The 24692-nt window shown below is 37.2% G+C and overlaps 1 protein-coding gene across 2 annotated transcripts; it reads left to right on the plus strand.

Moving 5' to 3' along the window:
* The first annotated feature begins 4762 nt into the window (after positions 1-4762).
* LOC306876992 (atypical chemokine receptor 3-like) lies at positions 4763-12457 on the plus strand. Of its 2 annotated transcripts, none has more exons than XM_079428495.1 (2): positions 4763-4923; positions 9446-12457. In XM_079428495.1, the coding sequence occupies exons 1-2, from the start codon at positions 4915-4917 to the stop codon at positions 10592-10594; spliced, it is 1158 nt and encodes a 385-aa protein (XP_079284621.1). In that variant the 5' UTR covers positions 4763-4914; the 3' UTR covers positions 10595-12457. The 2 variants fall into 2 exon arrangements, with proteins under 2 accessions (XP_079284621.1, XP_079284620.1); XM_079428494.1 differs by lacking the exon at positions 4763-4923 and adding an exon at positions 5160-5225.
* The last annotated feature ends 12235 nt before the right edge of the window (positions 12458-24692 follow it).

Genomic DNA, 24692 nt, shown 5'->3' on the forward strand with positions numbered 1-24692 from the left:
ATGGACAAAATAATGTAGTATTCTTGAGCATTAACTAAATTAAACCCACTGCAGGAAGTTATATAAAGGTTGTTTTTTCTCAAGCACTGAGTCACTCATTTTACAACATTTGTTGCTTAGCAATGGAGGATGAATGTGTGTTTGAAAAGCAGATGGAGATTTTTTTCCTCTGTTCCAGCAGCTTTGAAACCTTTCTCTCTTCCCTTCTTAATTCACCTCATTCAGTCTCTGTTTCAAAGCCTTCGCCAAAAGGTCTCTCCCCTCCTGTGTATGTGGAAGAAAGCTCAGATAAAGAAGCTGGCACTAGTGTTAAGGAGAACCAGGATGCTTATCAGTGACTTTCTGAAATCTGCTCTGATATTTTTGATAGCTGGGGACAATGGATATCCGTGCATGCTGAGGCTGCCCTTTCATGCAGGTTATCGTGATGGAAACAATCACTCATTCATCGATTCATGTCTTTTATGAGGTCAGACCTTTTCTGTGTCAGAGGATAAAGAAAACCATTACATACCCCATGTCTTCCCCATACAAAAAACAATAGACATATGATGTTTTATTTCCATTATAAGCGAGACTGAGGTTTGGTAAAGTTGGCTGCCATGGTAGCCTTTGCTCTGTGGTTTTGCTAACTCTTCTTGCCGCTGCCGGTTTTGACAGATTTTTTATTTTTTTTTTCTCTAGATCTCAGGTTGTCGTTTTGGGTGGTTATGTTTCATAATGTGTAATCAGGCATATAGGAAATAAAGGCTCTGAGGTGCTCAACAAAGTTACATTATTGGTTAACTCTCTCTCTCTCTCTCTCTCTCTGTGTGTGTGTGTATATATATATATATATATATATATATATATATATAAGTTTTTGCCTCCTTCCTGTTTTTTTTTTTTCTTTTTGCATATTTGTCACACTTGAATGATTCAGATCATCAAACTAATTAACCTGTTAACTGTCGGTTCCACTTTTTGAGTATAGGCCTGAAAATGACATTTCCAACTTAAATTGTTATAAATTTTGAATGGTTTGGAGCAAATACTTAAGGTTGGTCTGTTTTTAAAGAAGACACTTAGCAGATTATTGTAGAGGTGAAAAAAGTTCTAAAACGTATATTACAAAAAAGTTATGGAAGTTTAAGTTTATGAAAATATAAAATGTTAAAATTTTAATATTTATATTTTATGTAAAATATATATTTTACATAACATGTTTTACTCTAAAACTGATAGAAAATCAAAACCCATAATCTGAAAAAGTTGTGTTCCAAATTTGAGGTTGATATCTCAAAAAATGAGCTTTCAGTGAAATTTTGTTTGGGCGTAGTACCAAGCTTTTCCACTAGATGACCATCAAACCCCATTAGTAACCATATAAGGGCGGCTCTATTTCCATATATGGTTTGAATGATCTTAAAAAAAAATTTTCCATTCTTTTGTCAATATTTATGACGTAGACATCACATTCAGAAGTATTAAGGGTAGTATGGCGGTATTTGATTTCAATTCATCCTCTAAAAAACCACATAAAAGACATGCCTCAAGAATCCTGGACGTACGATATAGTTCACGCTGCATAAACAATTGAGAACCTATTGTTTTTTCTTTATATTCAAAACACTTTTAGACCTTTTTTTCTAAAAAAATAGAATTAATTTTAGCTTTTGAACACTTGACATGAACATGAATGGAGATTTTTCATGATTTTTCATGATTTTATGTATGTATCACTATTTCAAAGTAAAGGTCAGAACTCTCTCTCTGACTGATGAATACTCTTCTTACAAATTAACAAATTACAGTTGCCCTGTAAAATATTTTAAAAAATCAGTCACAAAATATGAAAACTAGAGTCTTTAAGCTTTCAAACAATACATAGTTTGTCAAGATTGCTTTTGGTTCAGACTAAGATATTACTGTTTAAATCATGTAATGGCAAGTGGGCCCACCGTTGCCCATAACATAACAATGAGTCTTTCACATTGCTGTGGAGGAATTTTGTCCCACTCTTCTTTGCAGAATTGTTTTAATTCAGTCACATTGGGGGGTCTTCGAGTATTAATGGACTGTTTAAGGTCATGCCACAGCATCTCAGTCAGATTTAAGTCCAGACTTTGATTTGGCCACTCCAAAACCTTAATTTTGTTTTTCTTGAGCCATTCAGAGGTGGTCTTGCTGGTGTGTTTGGGATCATTGTCCTGCTGCATAACCCAAGTGCGCTTGAGCTTGTGGTCACAAACTGATGGCTGGCCATTCTCCTTCACGATTTTCTGATAGAGTGCAGAATTCATGGTTCCATCAATTATGGCAAGTCATCCAGGTCCTGAAGCTGCAAAGCAGCCCCAGACCATCACACTAACACCACCATGTTTGACTGTTGGTATGATGTTCTTTTTATGAAATGCTGTGTTGGTTTTTCGCCAAATGTAACGGGACACACACCTTCCAAAAAGTTCAACTTTTTTTGCATCAGTCCACAGAATATTTGGCCAAAAGTTTTGGGGATTATGAAGATATTTTTTGGCAAATGTGAGACGAGCCTTTGTGTTCTTTCTGGTCAGCAATGGCTTTTGCCTTGGAACTCTCCCATGAATGCCGTTTTTGCCCAGTCTCTTTCTTATTGTTGAATCATGAACATTAAACTTAATTGAGGCAAGTGAAGCCTGCAGTTCTTTAGATGTTGTTCTGGGTTCTTTTATGACCTCCTGGATGAGTCGTCGTTGCGCTCTTGGAGTAATTTTGGTAGACCGGCCACTCCTGGGAAGGTTCACCACTGTTCTAAGTTTTCTCCATTTGTGGATAATGGCTCTGACCGTGGTTCGCTGAAGTCCCAAAGCCTTAGAAATTGCTTTACAACCCTTTCCAGACCGATACATTTAAATTATTTTGTTTCTCATCTGCTCTTGAATTTCTTTAGATCGCGGCATGATGTGTTGCCCTTTAAGCATGCTTCACTTTGTCAGACAGGTTCTATTTAAGTGATTTCTTGATTCAACAGGTCTGGCGGTACACCCTTCACATCTTTTCATGTGACAACACTGAAGAAATGACACTTTGCTACAATGTAAATTAGGGAGTGTACAGCTTGTATAACAGTGTAAATTTGCTGTCCCCTCAAAATAACTCAACACACAGCCATTAATGTCTAAACCGCTGGCCATAAATGTGACTACACCCCTAAGTGAAAATGTCCAAATTGGGTCCAAAGTGTCAATAATTTGTGACGACATCACGGAGCTGGTGGATGTTAGAGACCTTGTGCTCCTCCACCTTCCGTTTGAGGATGCCCCACAGATGCTCAATAGACTTTAGGTCTGGGGACATGCTTGGCCAGTCTATCACCTTTACCCTCAGCTTCTTTAGCAAGGCAATGGTCGTCTTGGAGGTGTGTTTGGGGTCGTTATCATGTTGGAATACTGCCCTGCAGCCCAGTCTCTGCTTCAGTATGTCACAGTACATGTTGGCATTCATGGTTCCCTCAAAGAACTGTAGCTCCCCAGTGCCGGCAGCACTCATGCAGCCCCAAACCATGACACTCCCACCACCATGCTTGACTGTAGGCAAGACACACTTATCTTTGTACTCCTCACCTGATTGCCGCCACACACGCTTGACACCATCTGAACCAAATAAGTTTATCTTGGTCTCATCAGACCACAGGACATGGTTCCAGTAATCCATGTCCTTAGTCTGCTTGTCTTCAGCAAACTGTTTGCAGTTTTTCTTGTGCATCATTTTTAGAAGAGGCTTCCTTCTGGGGCGACAGCCATGCAGACCAATTTGATGCAGTGTGCGGCGTATGGTCTGAGCACTGACAGGCTGACCCCCCACCCCTTCAACCTCTGCAGCAATGCTGGCAGCACTCATACGTCTATTTCCCAAACACAACCTCTGGATATGATGCTGAGCACGTGCACTCAATTTCTTTGGTCGACCATGGCGAGACTTGTTCTGAGTGACCTGTCCTGTTAAACCACTGTATGGTCTTGGCCACCGTGCTGCAGCTCAGTTTGAGGGTCTTGGCAATATTTTTATAGCCTACGCCATCTTTATGTAGAGCAACAATTCTTTTTTTCAGATCCTCAGAGAGTTATTTGTCATGAGGTGCCATGTTGAACTTCCAGTGACCAGTATGAGAGAGTGAGAGCGATAACACCAAATTTAACGCACCTGCTCCCCATTCACACCTGAGACCTTGTAACACTAACGAGTCACATGACACCCGGGAGAGAAAATGGCTAATTGGGCCCAATTTGGACATTTTCACTTAGGGGTGCAGTCACTTTTGTGGCCAGCGGTTTAGACATTAATGGCTGTGTGTTGAGTTATTTTGAGGGGACAGCAAATTTACATTATTATACAAGCTGTACACTCACTACTTTACATTGTAGCAAAGTGTAATTTCTTCAGTGTTGTCACATGAAAAGATATAAAATATTTACAAAAATGTGAGGGGTCTACTCACTTCTGTGAGATACTGTATACATATAATTAAAAATTATAACTAAAATACATTTAGGAGCAGAAGACAAAGTCGTTTTTCCTATTTATGAATTTAGTGTATTTTAAATTATTATTATAATTATTCGTTTTTATTATTTTATTTATTACTTTACAATTATATAATATTTGCATTAATTATTTACATTTTTAATATTTAATGTTTACAGTTTATGACATAGATATTTATTCATTTATTTATTTATTTACTTACTTAATTACTCCACATTCATTTGGCCAACAGTGTTCTGGTCACTAGTAATATATGAGTGTGTTGAGAGAGACTGAGGCGCAGATGGGCGTCACCACTTTCATTCTCTCTATTTAAACAACCACGAGCGTCAACGAGTCACTTCATCTCCTCAGTGGATAAGAACGAAACCGTGGATTAATATTGCGCACTGACCAAGCATTAAAGCCAAAATGACAGAGGTAGGAAATATCTTTTTGTCCTTAAGAACGAGCAAAAAAACTTAACAGCCCAGCAAGAATATATATTTTTTTCTCTTCTTTATGACAGCTTTTTTGTTAGTGTGAGGAGGTTTCAAAAAATGAGCTTGTATTGTATATGTAGTATTACGTTACTTAGATACAGAGCGACTTTTTTTCCTGTCGCAAAATAACGTTTGGTAATAATGGTACATGGATTGAGGACGTAAATCACGTAACCATGGCAACACTATGCTGTGCGCTTTCCGTTATTTAATATTGACAACACAGAAATGCTGAAAATGGTAAACGCTTTATGATTTATATATATTTTCAAAAACTTTAGTATTGTTTACTACTTCAGGATAACTGCGTAGGGGTGCACAAACCAATTTGGTGTTTACTTGAGAAAATCAGACAGTCACAGTCCTTATCATGATAGCTAATTTATAGCCTATTCGACTGAATATAGATTTGTCATCTACTCTAAAGTAAATTATAGCAAGCGTTTATTAAAAAGTATTTAAAAAAATAAACAACAACAACATTTACACTCAACCTCATGTATGACTTTTCCCTCGATATGAGGGTGAGTAAATTATGACAACATTTTTTATTTTTGTGGTGAAAATTTGGCCAGTTTTATTTTAGGGTGCAGGCCAGTTGGATAACTTAAGGAAAAGTTAACTTACACAAAACCCAATAGTCTTTATATTTAATTGTGTATCGTCCCATCTATGCTGTGGAAAGTTATACGGTTACTGTAGATTGTACGTTTGAGAAAAAGCTCACATATGTTAGGCATTTTCATCATAGTTCATTATGTCCATGGTTTGGTTTATACGGTCTGCTTTGTATTTGCGGCCAGTAATCCCAGTCTGTCATATTAGCTCATGCTTAGAGCTTTACTCAATGTCTCATTCTATTACACTGTTTACATTTGTTGAAATCCGTAACCTCAAAATAAATAAATTCATTCGAAACACTAGATTAGTTTGGGGTGCAGGAAAATGGAATGAATTTAATTTTAATTCAATTTATGGCCTAGAGAGCTTGCACAGCTAATGATTAGAAACTACAGAGTACAAAAAATAAAAAAAATAAAAGTAATAATGACTTCATTTCCAACATCCTGTCATCCTGTCAAGAGCAGTGTCACAGGTTCAAGGCCCTCAAGGTGTCTGTTGTCATAAATCACTTGACCTCTGACACTCCAGTGTCCTTGCTGCTTACCATTGTATACTGCTGGAAGCCCAAGAACCATTCAGACATCTATCAGAGTTTAAATGGTCAGTTGCAGTGCTGTGGAGCATCTCTAAAAGATAGGGACAATCTCACAAGGCAAAGAGTGTTTGCATGTCTGTCTTCACGTTTCAGTCCTTAAAGGATTCATTGATTACATTTTGTGCTATGAACTTCCTAAACTATTTCCTCTCAGGGTTAAAGAATATAAACCATTCTTAAACAAACAAACCTAAAAGCTTTTATCAAACAACACTATTGTGTACTTACTAAATGGAAAACAATTAGATTTCACTTTGTAATGAACTTCAAACAGAATACAGGTGGAGTAACAGGAAATTTCTTTTTGTAAGGGAAAATTATGTGTAATTCAAGACCCTAGTTATAACATTTTAGTACAAAAACACAGTCACACATTTGTGTTAAAAGTCCTGCAACATAACATGAGACATACTTATTTTATATGTCTATAGACTTACTCTAATTCAGAACAGCATTACACTGATATTTACATCCGTTGTGGCATCTCTGCTGGAGATTGAAAGGTTCCACTAAAAAAGGATTTAGTGACCAGGAAAAAATCAAAGGTCAAGGGTCTGTGACCTCACCAGCCACATAGCAACATGTCTTTTAGAACAGACCACTTAGATGTTTAAGATGGCGTGACAAAATCCCTAAACTGAAATTACTTTGCTTATAGAAATCACTGTGAAGTCATAGAACTGAGTCACTTTGATTTTTGAAAAGCAGAACCAGCTTAAAGGGTACTTTAACATGACTGACTGGAAGCCAAACAGCTTTGGGCTATTGAAGTAGTGTCAACTTTCTAACCAAGCTGAACCATGAAATTATAATAGGATGCTGTGGCAATTTCACAAAAATGCAATGCTCTAGTGCCATAGACAGGTTTGTCTTCTATGATTGGGAGGTTTTTTGTCAAGTGAAAAAAAAAAAAAGCCCCCCCCCCCATCTGATAGTTCATAGCAATACTTTACATAATTGCTTGCTTGTTTTCTGACATTTGCTCTTAAATCCTATTATGGGACTTACAACACTTTTAAGGAAATTCCATTGAATGAAACCTCTCTAGCACAGAGACAGGTCATATTTCATTTCACAATCAAACGACAAAAGTAAGAAAGCAGCAGTTTTGGAAAGCAACAAAATTACCGTTCAAAAGTTTGGGTCTTCATGTTCATTAAGTGTGCATTATTTGTTTAAAAATACAAAAATAATATATTTTTTAATATTATTACAATTGAAAAATAACTTTTTATTACAATGTTATTACAATTCAAAAGTTTGAATATACTTAGCCCGTTTGTTGCTCAAGACAAATTTTTTCTTATTATCAATGCTGAAAACAGTTTTGCAGCTCAATATGTTTGTGGAAACCATGATATATTTTTTTAAAGAATTCTTTGTTAAATAGAAAGTTCAAAAGAACTGCATTCTTTTGAAATCTTTTGTAATATTATAAATGTCTAAACAGTCGCTTTTGATCAATTTAATGCATTCTAGCTAAATAGAAGTATTAATTTCTTAAAAAATAACTTACTGACCACAAACATTTGAGCAGTGTACTATTAATAAATATAGATAACACTTAAAGGTGCACTAAGCAATTTTTGAAGAATGCTTTTGACCATAACGTCGGACTGAGTCCCAAAACACACTTGTAGCCAATCAGCAGTAAAGGGGCGTGTCTTAATGTCAGAGAGAAGAGAGCACTCAATTTTAGTGCACAGGATGGATATTAGCAGATTGACTATAGATAGAGTGAAATGGAAGATAAAAAAGAGGAAAATATCAGAGAAACAAAACATTAAAAAGAAGGCTTACAATCAGGAAAGAGGTAGGACCCGCGTAAATATCGGGGTAGTTTTCCAGCGGTGGAGAAAACTCAAAGAGCGGGAAGGCCTGGATGTGGACGCCGAGGTTGCGTTGTTTCTTCTTAATAGTTGAGTAATGTTGATTTTGCTTCATTTCACTCATTTATCTGTGTTGCTTTTGTTTGAATATACTTGTGTGTCATCTTCACTTGTTTCCGCGACCGTCGTTGCCATAGTTGTGCACGTACGTGTGGGGCGGAGATTATCAAAATAAGGGCGAGGTCTTGTTGGGATATGGGCGTGTTTGTTTTGGTGCTCTCAAATATCAACATCGTTTGGCAAAAATCGCTTAGTGCATCTTTAATAGTAATAAACATCAAAAAAATAATAAATATACAATGATATAACATGCATAATACATTATAATTTAATAAGTAATCATCAACTAATGATAGTAATTTAAATATCTGGTATAATATACCCAAAATCAATCCATGATATTAAAATATATTTGATTACATTACATTATATTGTATTATATTTTGCATATATACAGTGGTGTGAAAAAGTGTTGGTTGAGTGTTGATTAATATTTAAATTTGTTTAATGATCTGAAACATTAAAGTGTGAGAAACATGAACAAAAAAATAAAAAATCAGGACGGGGACCAACACTTTTTCACACCACTGTATGTCCAAGTAATATATTACCACAAAATCATTTTAATTCATTGATATTTAATAACCAATAACATAGACCTTACACCGTGTCCTAACTACACGCGATGCCGCGACGAGATAAAGGTATCTTTTCCATGTTAATCAGAGGTTTTGTCCTAACTAGCCGCCACGGCGACACACAAAATTTCTATTTTAGAAACGGTTTCTATTTCCACGACGTCGCGGCTAGAACAACAACATTCAAACAATCTCAGGTACATATTATGTGCTTTATTCAATGTTAAAAGTGTGTAATGTGAGTTTAACTATCATATTGTGTGGCATTTTTAGCACTACTTAAAGCAACAACAGACAGTTTACCTCAGATCTTGAAAGTAAATTAAGCAAAGATGTACGTTAAAACTGTGAACTCACTGCGAACTAACGAGTGTATTCCCTAACAAAGATGGTCTCAGTCACTCAGTGTGTACTTTTAATAATGTTAAAAAGGTTTAATATTTATGAATTAGATTATAAACTTATCCATTTCATTTTGAGAGCACTGCCCTTCCAGAGAGAGCCCGCCCACACACGCATCTGATTGGCTGTGATATTTGATTGATTCTGTCGCGTCGCGATGTCGCATCGCGTCTGGTGTGGACACCCAAATTGCTTGTCACTGGAATCTTGTCGCGTTGCATGTAGATAGGACACAGTGTTATGCTAATCATAACAGAGAAAGCTGAACATCATCTTGATGGGTGTTTAACTTCTGTTTCTTCTCATCCACAGCTGCAGTCTTCACCACCAAATGTGAAGATGAGTCTAAGTGCCATTGAACTGACTGAATTCTTCACCATGTGGGAAGAATTCAACTTTACAGACGCCAGTGACAACAACTCGGAAGTGGAAACGCAAATGTGTCCCACATCCTTCAACCGTTCTGCTCTCCTCCATGCTATGTGCACCCTCTACGCCTTCATTTTTGTTGTGGGCCTGGCAGCCAACGCGCTAGCAGTGTGGGTCAACTTGCGCTCGGGGCGTCATTACCATGACACACACTTGTATATATTAAACCTAGCGGTGGCTGACCTGTGTGTGGTTGCTACTCTCCCGGTGTGGGTGAGCTCGCTGGCACAGGGTGGTCACTGGCCATTTGGCCAGGCAGCTTGTAAGCTCACACATCTACTCTTCAGCGTCAACCTTTTCGCCAGCATCTTCTTCCTGGCCTGCATGAGTGTGGACCGGTATCTTTCGGTGGTCTGCTCGGGGGAGATTTCTCAAAGACGAGGACGACAAATACGACGTTTAGTGTGTGCGGTAACATGGCTGCTTGCTTTATTCGCCTCAATACCTGACACATACTTCCTGCAGTCTGTAAAGTCACTACACAGTCATGTGACTTTGTGTCATCCTATATACCCACAAGACAACCCTTTGCGGTGGATGGTGGGCATTCAGCTGAGTTTTGTGGTTCTTGGTTTTGTCATACCCTTCCCCGTTATAGCAGTGTCCTATGCACTGTTGGCAAACACTCTGGGTTCCTCTTCCTCTCATTCCCCTTCAAATGGCGACCAGGATCGCTGCGTGAACAGGAGGGTCATCCTCACGTACATAGTGGTTTTCATAGCTTGCTGGGCACCATATCATGCTGTGCTGTTAGCCGATGCGCTAGCGATGCTAGGTGTGTTCCCGCTGGACTGCAGTTCAGAGAACGGCCTTTTTGTGGCGCTGCACCTTACGCAATGCCTGTCGCTACTGCACTGCTGTGTGAACCCCGTAGTCTACAGCTTTGCTCACCGTCACTACCGTTATGACCTCATGAAAGCCTTCATTTTTAAGTACTCCAAACGTACAGGGTTAGCACGACTCATGGAGGGCTCTCAGGGCACCGAGATGGAGTATGCAATGGTGGAAAACACCCCTACGGCTGTGAGCTAGGACCCTCAAGAACATCACCCTCAACCAAAGTTCTGCACTGCTTCAAAACATGAGCTCCTCTGACATGTTTTCCTGGAATTTAGATAAACAAAACTAAATGTTTTCCTTCAAAATTGCAGCAAATGCTCAATAGTGACTCCAAAGATTCTGAATAATTCATTTGAAATGTGCCAAAGACTGATGGGAATTTGTCAAATCAGAGCCACTTTGAGATGTTTTCATGAAATTCTGGTAAAATTTAGAATGCGTTCTGTCAAAATTGCAGCAAATAACACCAAAGCAGTGACACCAAAGATACTAATCAATTCATCTGAAATGTTCCAAAGACTGATTTTAACATTAGAACCATGAACACTCAAACAATGATTCCAAATTAACTGGCAGCCTAAATTTGGTCATTTTGAACCAATTTAGAGAAACCTGATTTTAGTGTGTTACAGCTTGACGCTGTATCATTCGAAAAAGGGAATTTCCTGTCATTGTGTCCAATAATGACTTCCCAAAAATGTTTGATGGCTTTCAGTCATCATAATATGATATATAATGCAATATACAAACATTAAGGCATGTGAAAAAAAATGAAGCTGTAAATAAAACAAAGATTATTGGAGTTAGTCTTACAAGAAAAAATACAATGTCAGTCTTTCTACTTCTAAATTTCATTTACTGTTATTTGCTGTTTCTTCATAATTATTTGTGAAATTTACTAGCAATTTCTGAGAGAAAATGCTTTCTATAAAATTTTTATGTTACTGTCTAAGGTCAACAAACCATTAATATTGTGATAAAGTTCATAAAATGTTTTATTTATAACAGTTTTCCTTTATGTAATGTAACAGTATATTTATGTAGCTCTAGTTCTCTGCTTAAATGTGTTCGTATTTAGCTTAATCGCTACTGATTAAATTGTGAAAAGCACTTTCTTTGATAAAAGAGGGGCTTTTGTGTCTGTGGCAAGAGAATTGGCATTACTTTTGTATTTTGAACAGTCAGTGTTCACATGTTCTCTGCAACAGCACATTCCGACATGTTTTGAAGGATGGAACATGTCAGAAAGAACTTATTTTTAACTGGATTTTTATTGTGGGACTGCGTTTGCACTTCATTGTAGGTTTTGTTCATGTGTGTATATGATGTTTTATGACAGGCTTTCAGCTTGTAACAGGGCCAGAGGGCCTCATTTGTGTACTTGGAAGGGAATTTACTTTAAAGCTTATTTTGTCTCTTATAGATGTGTATATTTCAGTGATCTGAAAAGTAAGTTAAGTATGTCGTTATATTTATCTTTACTTGCATCAATTTATATTTGAGTTCTGTTGGAACACTGAATACTTAAATGTGCTTGGGAATAAATAATTTGATTCACAATGCTTATTAAATAGATCTTGTCTCAGTGGAATTTAAGAAATAATGAAACATCAAATGTCTTTTTTCTTCTCTCACACACTTGCATATATAGCTTCTCTATGCTATCTGATGGAATATGATGCATGGTTAGGATTAACCCATGTGTGAGCTGGAATTAATATGGATTCAATCTAGCCATACCTTTTATCTTTGATTATCAAAACAACTGGTTCACCATCTGTTCAACAATTGTGGCCCCTTTTTATTTACATCCTAAGGGCAACATAAAAACTTAAAAGGTAATGGCTACAACCTACAAGACTATAGGATACAGTTTCAAACAACGGTGGTGGAAGTTTTTGGTTTACCTGAAAATACATCTCAAGATGTTATAAATACAGGACATTAAATTGCAGTCAAAAAGCCTTAACCAAATTCTGTACATGTATGTTAAAAATATGTAGGACATTTTGTAAATTTAAACAGATATAACTGGTAATACATAAATGACTATGGAAATAAATTTACAGTCTCATCTCGTCTTTCAGTATCTCATGCTGACCTATAAACTCTTAAGAAGCTTTCTAGAATGAAATGTTGAATATAAAAACAAGAGCACAATTCTCAAGATAAACTTGCGTTGATTCTTCTTAATGCATGGAAATGATCCAAATAATAAATAAGACAAGCATATCAGGACAAGTTGTAATTTGGACAGGTAATTCATACAACAGTTAAATAAATTCAGTGTAATTTGCAGAAACGATACAACCACACAATCAAAACCCTGCAGTGAAACTTTATAAAACTCTGACCCTTTCAGTATATTTTTTAAACGTTAGTCAGCCCTCTCTTACTCAGCTATAGTTCTGAGCAGCTTTTCCACATCAAACAGATGCAGGGGCAGAACAAGGACACATGAGAGTCTGATTTATGCTGATTTGAACTCAACCAATGTCAAGTCTATAATACTTTCAACGCTGTATTTAGACACCTGCAAGGCCTGGGCAAAACCTCTTAAGGTTGCATTTGTGGCTGACTCTAAAAGACAGTCTTCTGTACACAGTCCATGGTTGTTTAAAAGCTGCCTTGTTATAATTCAACACCATCTAATTGCTGTTTTTCAAAGCTTTTTTATAAACCCAAGGTTTCTTAGCTTTCTTAAAAAACAACCAAACAAACAAGCAAAATTATATATTTTGAAAGCGTGGCTGGCTGCATAAAGTTTTAAAAAATAATGATGCAATATTATAGTCCCAAAGTTTTTAATCATTTTATCTTTCATAAAGAACCACAGCATGATTATGGATTAAACACAAAGTCAAACTAACTCATTCAGTATGTTCCACATTTTTGAGCATCAAAGATTATTGTTGTATAGTTGAAGAGTTTTCCCATAATTAGCAGTTTAGTTGATTAACTCTTCTTGAGCTCATTTGGATTCAATTAGTCTCTAATCTTTTAATTCCGTTTTTGACACCCCTAAACATCCCATGTGTCTTTCTCGGCAGCTATTCATTTATTTTGTCATGTTCAAAGCGTTTATGTCGGGAAAATGACACCACAACACAACAAAACTGTCAGGCACTTCAAAAACTTCAAACGTCATAAAATGACTCTTTGACACAAACACAACATTGTCGTGAATGTAGGCTGTGTCTGTGTTAAACTCACACAGGAAAAGAAAGGAGACCACCAGTTTGAAACAGGTCATGACTCACAGCAGTTTTACTTCTGTTATACAGGGCCTCAGTTTACAGGCTGCCCAACAGCAAAGACAGTGAACAGCGAATTTTAACAAGTGCTGAGGCAAAAGGTTTAAATGCATCACATGGAGTATTTCACAAGAACATAGAGAAATAAACCTTTTTCCAGAGACCATGAATACATAACCTTGTTGTAGAGTAAAATATGTAGACCTAGACTGTAAGGTAATGTCTAATTACATATAATATAATATAATAACTGTAATAACTATAACTGTAATAACTATAATAACTGTACTGAATGTGTTTGTTGTTCTGTTTTTATGTTCATTTGTATTTGATTACCTGCTAAGGGACTACAAATTAAAACTAGCCACTGGCTAAATTCGGCACAATGCATGAAATGGAAACATATTTGTTCAAATTGTGCATGGTCCCTTGTCAGACAAATAAAAATAATTATAATAATAGTATCTAAAATGTCAGTCAGTTGGAATTAACCTTTTTGGTTGCATTTTTTAAAGTGTCCTTGTTATAGTGTAATTATACATTTAACCCTTGTGTATCGATAAAAAAAAGTTACACATAGGTCCATAGTGGACAAAAATGGTCATACAAATTTGAAGCTTGGGAGCACACACTTAAGTTTGGTCTCATTTTAAAGAAGACCCATGGCAGATTATTGTTGAAGTAAAAAAAAAAAAAAAAGTGAAACCAAAAAAAAGTTTATGAAAATGATTTATGAACAATATTTTATGAAACATGTTGAACGCTAAACCTGCTAGAAAATCAAAGCCATAAATCTAAACAAGTTGTGTTCCAAATCTGAGGTTGATATCTCACAAATTGAGCTTTCAGTAAGATTTTGTTTGGGCGCAGTACCAAATTTTCCCCATTATGCCAGCAAAACTCTGCTGGTGCACACAGTGCTTGGATTTGTGATTTACAGTAGAGTTTCTCTCTCTCAAATATTACAAGAACACACGCACACACACACAATTTTTGTTATTACACACATACACCCCACACTCTGACATCCATACCAACACACCCACACAATTATAGCTGCATTATTTATCCAATTGGCTCTGTAATATGCAGCAGCAGAAAACAAAGCGAGTATTTGCTTTATAGACCAAACCTGAAAAAATGGCACCATCTGGTAAAAAATAGTAAAAAAATTAAATACAATTTTGAAGCCTTGCCAACAAAATGAAAGCCTATTAACAAAAATTGCATAATTTTACAGTTAAACGGCACTGTGATTAAAAATAGCAGTTTTAATGGGTTTCAATGAGGTAATTTTTGTCCAAAAAGTGCTGAGAGGAACTATGTTTTGTACCTAGTGTAAAATAGATTTATTAAAGGAAATGAGGGTGTAATATTAAAATACCAATAAAAATACACACCTCAGCCAAAATTTATGCAGTTAGCATTAACACAGGCAAAATGATCAAAAAAACAAAAATAAAACTAAAATGGACAAAAATGTCCATAAGGTTGCACAAATGTTAAGTACTGAGTTATGTTAATTAACTACCCCTCGGTTTCACAGACAAGGTTTAAGACTAGTCCCAGACTAAAATGTAAGTCTAAGCTGTTTCAACTGAAATAAACTTGCACTGACTGATCTTAAAATATATCAGGGCCTTTGTTTTGTTTCAAGATGCACACCAGTAATGTTATTTCTAAGGCACATTTATAAAAATTTACTTAAATGTGCTAATTGAACTATGGCTTAATCCTGACTTGGTCTAAACCCTGTCTGTGAAACAAGGGCTGCATGTATTTACTACATGGTTAGAATTTGGCTTAGGGTTACTTGCATGTAATTATGCATAATTAATTGTTATTATAATAGAAAGTACATGTAATGTGTTACAAGGACACCTTAAAATAGTGTTACCACCTTTTATGGAACTTAATATTGTACAACAACAATATTACTAGTATCAGTTGTCATGTAGACCTCTGCTATTTCATCTTAGCTCTTCATTATTTTTCTGCTTGGCCAGAATCAGTCTTCAGAAGACAAATATTGTTTTTCATTTTAGTATCCTCCTGTGGTTTGGCTGGTGCTCAAAAAGGGATTTGAGAACAAGGCAGATGTCACGCTTGGCCAGGAACCAAGGAATGAAGGAGTGAGGAGTAATACAAAACACAATCTTTAATGGTCCACACACGTAGGAGACACAGGAATACAAGGAATGACGTTTAAGAACCGACAAACACTAACTGAAAGGACTGGGGCTTATAAACACAGGGTAATTGGGGAAGACGATGAGACACACCGGGAGCAAATTAACACAATCAGACTGGGGAGAAACTGGGTCACAGTGAACACATGAGGAGCAAAAACACAACAAAACAGTTCAGGATCCTGACATATCGCCCCAGGGGCGGTACTAGGGGGAACTAGGGAGGCGGCTCAGGAGGAGGACGGACACCCAGGAGGGGGCCGGCAGACAGAGACCAAGGAGGCGACGAAGGAGGGAGGAGTCAGGGAAGAGACAGGAGGGACCCGGAGCAGGAGGCGCACAGCTGGACCCAGGCCACAGCCGTGAAGAGGAGCCACGGAGGAGGGATGGCCGCCGACTCCAGGGGGCCGACCAACAGCGGCGGAGCAGGTGGTGGAGGAGCCCGAGGCGGAGACGGAGAGCTAAACGAGCCAGGGGGATGCCGAGGATCCGGGGGGCCAGGGTGGAGCTGGTGGATCGAGGGGTGACGGTGGAGGCGAGGGAGCTAGGAGCCGAGGTGGAGCCACTGGGTCTACGGGCCGAGGCGGAGTCCGGGCCGAGGAGGCGGAGGTGAGGGATACTCCAGCGCCGCCGACGCTGGAGGATGGTAGACCCACGGGGCTCGCACCATACAGATAGGGGGCTGAGAGCGAGCGGGGGAGCTGCCAGACGACAGCGGTGAAGGAGGCAGGAGAGGGTGGGCATTTGAGGCGCGGGCACAGGAGGGCATTCTGGAGGAGCGGGCACTTGAGGGCGCTCTGGAGGAGCGGAGCTGGACGGAACCAGCGGAGACGCAGGTCACGCTTGACCAGGAAGCAAGGAACGAAGGAGCGAGGAGTAATACAAAACACGCTCTTTAATAGTCCACACACGTAGGAGACACAGGAACACAAGGAATGACGTTTAAGAACCGACAAATACTAACTGAAAGGACTGGGGCTTATAAACACAGGGTAATTGGGGAAGACGATGAGACACACCGGGAGCAAATTAACACAATCAGACTGGGGAGAAACTGGGTCACAGTGAACACATGAGGAGCAAAAACACAACAAAACAGTCCAGGATCCTGACAGCAGAGAGCCACTGGTTCATGCCGGCTGAATGAACAACCCAGAATGGTGTGTAATGTGAACAGCCGGTATTTCTGTATGTTGGTTTTACAACAAAGCTAAAAAGATTTGTCTTTGAGTTCGCTGATAGTCTTTGTGAATTTTGCGTCTATAAATGCTGCAGTTGCCAAGGATCTTTAATGAAAGTAATCCTGTAAAACATGAACATGCATGATCAAGAAGATAAATATTTATCCGGCAAACAAACTTTATCAAAACATCACAAACCTTTAGAACGGACACACACACCAAGCACACACAATACATGACACATGCTAAAATGCATGTGTCCAACATAAACACACAATCACGTATTCACATTCTTCATCCCTAATGTAAGTGTTTATATTTCTCTGTCAGGACCAAATTTGTCTAATCTATATTTCATGTCAGTCTTGGATTCCTCAGTTGCAGTATCTCTTCATGAAAACCCAATATGACTTCAATGTCATTGCAGAGCCTTTGATTCTTCAGCATGAACTGACAAAGAAAGGTTCTGCTTTCTGACATTGTTTGATGTCAGTTCTCATACTTTTCCATGACATAATAAATGTCACATCATAAAATCTTATTGCATCCATTCATTTGTAAATTCACCATAAACATGGCAAACATTATGAATATATTTTGTGTATGGAAGATTTAGGCATGTTTACATCTCATTTAATACTGCTGATGACAACTTATTTTTACAATGTTCGTCATACACATGCAAAGTCACATTCTTGTGGTAGTTGTAACTTATAGCTATGTACTGCAGCAACTTGTAAGTTGCAACTTTCTTTTACTCCAAAATTGAAAATGGCTATTCAAATAACCCATAGCAATTTCCCGAGGGCACCCATGGCTTAGAAATGCCTTCCAGGATTTTTTGGAGTGCAAACTCAACAGCTCTGTACAGCTGAATGATAAATATTGTCTCTTAAGAGTTGGGTGGTCCCATGTAGCTCTTTGCAGAGTTCCTGACTATATAGTTTAAAGGGTTCTTGAGCAGTTGTATAGGTTTTAGGGAGAGGTATGAAAGAGAGATGCTGCAGGATGCATCTAACAAGCTACATTTACATTACACTTGCAAATGTTTACAGATTCAAGATACATGTATGATATTGACACAAGGAGATTAAGACTTGAACTTTATTAATGGTGACATTTGTGGCAGTTTTTTTAAGTGAAACTTTCTGACAATTCCCCACAATAGCCTCCACCCTAACTGATTGTGTCAAGGCCACAACCCTGAGGTATTGTTCTCTCTGTCTCACATCACTGCCATGTCATTGGTGAGTTATAGTTGATCGCTGGGTAAAAATCTGTTACAATCTGGAAGGATTTATAGCATTTTAGTCAAGGTAAAATGGATTAAAATAAATGAATATGGCAATGAAATACTGACTAAATTTAAAATATTGTCTAGAAACTGCCAAAAAGGCTAAAACTGTCCCAGCTTCTCAAAAGTTTCCTCAGTCAGAATGTTTTTGTAGGAACCTGAACAGATACAATATTTGGTAAGGATGACTGGAAGGTCACATCTCATTTGATCTCTCCCATGCTTTAGTTATGGCTGAATCCTTTTCCACCATCTCTCTATTACCTTCACAGATACAGATATCAATTGGCAAGTCCACACATGTACAGTTACATCATTCATAAGATGTGGATCTGTGACAGTGAACTACAGCTGAACCACTATTCAAAGGAAAACAGTTAATTTTTAGAAGGACTGTGACTGACTGGCCAAGTTCACTGCAGTCTACTTGTCATCTCTACTACATCCTGAAATTTTACAGAAGCCTTACAGAAGGGTGGTTATGCTAAAAGCTTTAGCTTCTCAACCTGTTGGTGTCAAATGCATGCATATTTTAGAGTTTGTCACTTACTATCACTAGTCAGAAGGCGATCGGTCACCAACTGTGGTTATGTAAGAGTAAAAACTAAATAGAAATTACTTTTCAAAGAACAGATCAACTTTTGCTCTAATTTGACTCACAAAGTATCAATGACCCAATGTTGTCACTTGGGCTCTAGCCAAACATATCATCACATTTTTTTTTTTTCATGCGGAAACATTCAAACCTTATAAGAATTAATATGTGCCAACAGTTCTAAAGTAGACTGTAAATTCAACAGGGGACTTCAGACTGTCATTATAGGCATACAAATATTTTATTGTTTTGTGAATAATAAAATTGTCTGTTCTCTCCACAGAATGATGAACTTCTATTTCTTCTTAATTGGGTAGTGGCACAGTTAAAATGTCTAGGTTGGTTCTTATTTTAAACCCTGGAAGGGGAGGGATGTATGAAATGGAGAGTTCCTCTGTCATTGAGCAAGACACTTTTTTGGACAAAAGGCATTCATTAAGTGATGAATAACCGAACCCACAGGAGAAGTCAGCAAGAGTCAAATTTCTCTTGACAGGTAGATAAGTGTGTGTAGATGGGCACAGAGTCTTGTGTTCACATCCCTGAAATGTCAGATTTTCTCCTATGGACCCAGCATAAATTCCCACAGGAACCTCTGGTCTTCTTTGGTGAAGGGAGCAGAACAATCCTCTACCCCTTTTCACATTCACCACAAATATCAGCTCATACAATATGCTGAATCAGATATGGATAGTGTTTCACATGGAAACTGTAGCTTGATTAGTAAACTAGGGAAGCAGGTTTTTCCCACCCACTATTCTATTCATCCACATGTCCATATGTCCCAAAGCGGATTCCTGAATCAGACAAAGACCCCATGACATCTCAGTGATTCAGCGAAGTAAAAAGGTTGTCCAACTATTGGAACTTCAACATTAAAAAAATCATCTTTTTATTTACATATTTTATGTCCCATTGACATTTGACTTCCTGCAGTAGACACTAAGCATCTATGCTTTCTCTAACAATGTCTCTAGCAATGTGATTTACTTCAAACTGGTAAAAAAGAACTCTAAAAAGAAACTTGAGTGATGTAAATAATGTCAACTTTACCCAAAACAAAAGTGTTGTTTTCTAAATGGACAGACCTAATTTTCTATAGTCTCACCTTCATCCTATTCTGTGGCAGTCAAAGCTACATGTGCAAATTCAGACTGTATATTATGCATTTCTTTATATCATATGCATTATATACAGTTGTGGTCAGAATTATTGAAACCCTTGGTAAATATGATCAAAGAAGACTGTGAAAATTAACCTGCTTTGTTAATCCTTTTGATCTTTTATTAAAAAAATTCACAAAAAGCTAACCTTTCATTGGATAATAAGAATTTAAAATGGGGGGAAATATCATTATGAAATAAATGTTTTTCTCAAACACACGTTGGACACAATTATTGCACCCCTAGAAATTCTTAAGAGTAAAATATCTCTGAAGTATACTCCCATTCATATTCACAATTTTGAGCACTCTAGGGTGATTATGAACATGAAATTATCCAGCCATGGCTTCCTGTTTCACAGAAATATAAATAGGAGGGAAAACAAAGCCCAAATTCCCTTAATCATCCATCACAATGAGAAAAAACAAAGAATATATTTCTGATGTGCAGCAAAAGATAATTGAGCTTCACAAATTAGTGAAGTGGCTTTAAGAAAAGAGCTAGAGCAGTGAAAATCCCCATTTCCACCATCAGGGCAATAATTAAGAATTTCCAATCAACAGAAAATGTAATGAAACTGCCTGGAAGAGGACGTGTGTCTATATATCGTCCTAATGCACGGTGAGAAGGAGCGTTTGAGTGGCTAAAGACTCTTCAAGGATCACAGCTGGAGAATTGCAGAAAATGGTTGAGTCTCGGGGTCAGAAAACCTTAAAAAAAAATTGTCAAACAGCCCCTACATCACCACATGTTGTTTGGGAGGATTTCAAGAAAAATTCTCCTCACTCATCCAAAAACAATCTCGAGCATATTCAGTTATCAGACAGGACTGGCACTTCAAATGGGACTGGCTTCTATGGTCAGATGAAACTAAAAAATGAGCTTTTTAGCAGCAAACACTCAAGATGGGTTTGGTGAACACAGGGATAAAAAGTACCCCATGTGTACAATGAAATATACTGCTGTATTTGTGATGTTGTGGACCTATATTTCTGCTGGAGGTCCTGGACATCTTGTTCAGACACATGGCATCATGGATTCTATCAAATACCAACAGATAAAAAATCAATAAGTGACTGATTCTATTAGAAATCTTATAATGGGCCATGTTTGGATCTTCCAACCGTACAATAATCCAAACACAAACCTCAAAAACAACACAAAAATGGGTCACTGAGCACACAACCAAGCTTCTGCTGGCCATTCCAGTCCTCTGACCTGAACTCTGTAGAAAATGAGTGAGGTGAACTGAAGAGAAGAAGCACCAACATGGAGCTGTGAATCTAAAGGATCTGGAGTGATTCTAGATGAAGGAATGGTCTCTGATCTCTTGTCAGGTGTTCTCTAACCTCATCAGGCATTATAGGAGAAGATTTAGAGCTGTTAAACTGACAAATGGAGGTTTCAAAAAGTATTGAATAAAAAGGTGTCGTTAATTGTGACCAATGTGTATCAGAGAAAAACATTTATTTCATAATGATATTTCCCCCCATTTTAAATTCTTATTATCCAATGAAAGGTTAGCTTTTTGTGAATTTTTTTAATAAAAGATCAAAAGGATTAACAAAGCAGGTTAATTTTCACAGTCTTCTTTGATCATATTTACCAAGGGTTTCAATAATTCTGACCACAACTGTACAGTATGTATGTTTTTATCTGAGCTTCTAGCATTCATTTGATGTTACCCTGGATTTAGTCAGCTTGGAAATCTTCTGGGTTATCATATTATATATATATATATATATATATATATTATTATTATTTGTTTTTAACTAAATGATCACACTTTAGTTTGACTAATGTTCTAAAGTTTCACTATTACAATTAACTGACTTTTGCCAATATGCTAGTAATATGCATGCTAATAGCAACTAGATAATAGTGACAATTGGTCCCTAAAGTGTTGCCAGCTAAATAATAGGAATTATTAGATTTTTTTGTTATCACAACCTAAACCCACACAAATCATTTACACATTGGATATATTCATTAGAATAGATTGTTTGTTTGTTTTTTTGCCGACACATTTGTCAACCTTAATGGCCTTTTCACATTAGTTGGTCCTTTCCTGTTCTAAAACATTGACTGTTTCATTTGGCCTGTTTAGTTCCCAGCTCCATTTACATCAATAAACAAACAGGTGACTGCAGACTCCCTGGAGGCATCATTCATCACTGCGGCATAGCATGACAGGTAAACTCACCATGAGAAACATGATCCAAACCACAGCACCACAGCACCACAATACTAACCAAACAGAAAGTCTGCCTACAGCTACAAGCATTTGTCTACAGATTTGACGACAAGAGAACATTGTTCATTAAATCTCAAGAAGCTTTATCAGCTGGTGCTTTAAAAGTACTTTTTAATATATCACGATACTTATATAAAGTATTCAATGGCAGCACATACATTTAATATTAAGCATATAATAAATATTATTAGTGTAATAGTATTTATAATGATTACAAGAAACACAGAAGCATATGGAAATGTTATGTTACACTGTATCAGCCAAAGAGCAGAAATGCATGTAGACTTGACCCCTGTCTCATCTTATAAAAGTTCTGGTTTGTTGTGTTAATACCACAGGAATGTAAGTCTAAACAAACAAAATTGTTCTATACAGGCTTTAGCAGAAGATAAATGAGCGAGATTTCTGTTTTTAGGAAATATTCATTTTAGTATTTAGTCTGTTTTTCTTTTGATATGATGATATTTTGCAGCAAGAAAATGAGAATAATGTAACTTTGTAAACCCATGCTTTCTTCTGTTGGCTCAGAGATCGGACCTCTGCAGAACTAGTGCTGTCCTCTAACATGAGAAATCAGAGGAACGCAGCTGAGATAGTGTTTCTCATTTCACACGTCAGAGCCTGTAGGAATGAGATAGGAGAAGCCAAGTCTATTCCCAGAGGCAATATACGCCATCATTCCCTGCAGATACTGTAGCAGAAACCAAAAGATTTTAGATGGTGCTCTCGCCAAAAAAAAGAACATTTTGTGCTACATAGAATTATTGTTATTCAACGAGAAAGTTAAATTGGCAGATACTGACCTGTCCATGATAGAAGGGCCCAAAATCAAACTTGACTGTGGGCCATGAGCCTAAAGTAATGTTGAGTGATATATTTGATAAACATGTACAAAAATCTAATTCACTTATAATCCCACTATGCCATTATATAAAACTAAAAGTGTTAAAACAAAAGGATGCATTCCGTATTTTCCCCTTCTCTTGTGATATGACACGGCAAATTAATGTTCATCACGGACCAGTTAGGGATCTCTGGCTTTGGGTCAAACTTTAGACAGATGCTTATTCCTTTTATTGTTCCATATATTTTCACACAATTGGTGCATAGTTTTCCATCATATGGAACTTGTACATATAAAAAATTTCCTCAAACTGTATAATTGTGCATATATGGGGTGATAAATTAAATGTTATTTATTGATACTATCTGGCAATAATAATTAAAAAAAAATGGAAATGGAGTGTTGTATATAATATTTCCTGAAAGCCCACCTTTGTGCTTTGTTTTTTTTTTTGTACAGATGCTTTTGTTTCTCAGATTCACATGTTCTCATTTTTTAAGCTCAAACGGGTTTATGCCACTGATTCACTTTCATGACGTCATGAGCAATCCAGTTCTCTATTATAGATCAGTGGTTTATGCAGAGGATTTCTTTTGAATATGTAAGGTCAAGCTCATAAATGTGAAAAACAGGTGAAATGCTTCTTGAACACCACTGGTTTATTTAACAATGTCAGCATCTCTCTCTTTTAAACAGTATCCCGAACCGAGGACAAAAAACAGTTCAGGAAGATAAACAATTCTAAGGACAATTGGAGCTGTTCACCTTTGTGGAGATGGAAGGACGGTCGAGGAGGAAATGGGAAAAGGACATATCTGTCATAGGCCGAGTTATCAGCCAGACTCAAAGGATCGGAAAGGAGAGGCTTTCAGGATGTCCTTTGGTAAACAGTCAAGCTCATCAGAGCCACTATACATCACTGAAAGCTGTAAGCCTAAATAATATCAACGTAATTCAAAAAAACTGAACCTGAAATGGGAAGCTTACACTGCCTGATTCATCGTATATGGTAAATATTTGTTAAAGCTCTGCTTAAATGATTTACATAAACCTGAAATGAAAGAAAGGAAACCTGACCTTTTTGTTCACATTAACATCACCAAAACATCAAAATATTCTTTTCCAATTACAAATGAACAATGATATGTTTATGTGAAATTTCAAGCTACTTGCAGAATTATAAACCACGCCTTGAAAATGATGTTTTAACAAGCTAACAAACTAATTGACAACAATAGCCTATTTAGTTTTACGTTATTTAAATTATTTTTGGTTACAGAATTATGAAGCATTTCAGAAATTAAATTAGATCTTTATCTGCCAGGATAAGGCCTAACTTACTCAATCAAACAAACAATTAATGAAATCAATAACCGAAGCTTCCAGCACAGTAAGGTCATTACAAGACAGATAATGAGATACATCATCAGTGTCAATGATTTGGGTCTTTTAGGTTGAGATATCAGAAGGTTTTCTTATTTTCAAATCGCGCCACCTCTTGGCGATAATGACTTTT

This window comes from Barbus barbus, assembly GCF_936440315.1.
Source record: "Barbus barbus genome assembly, chromosome: 11".
Classification (NCBI taxonomy): Eukaryota; Metazoa; Chordata; class Actinopteri; order Cypriniformes; family Cyprinidae; genus Barbus; species Barbus barbus.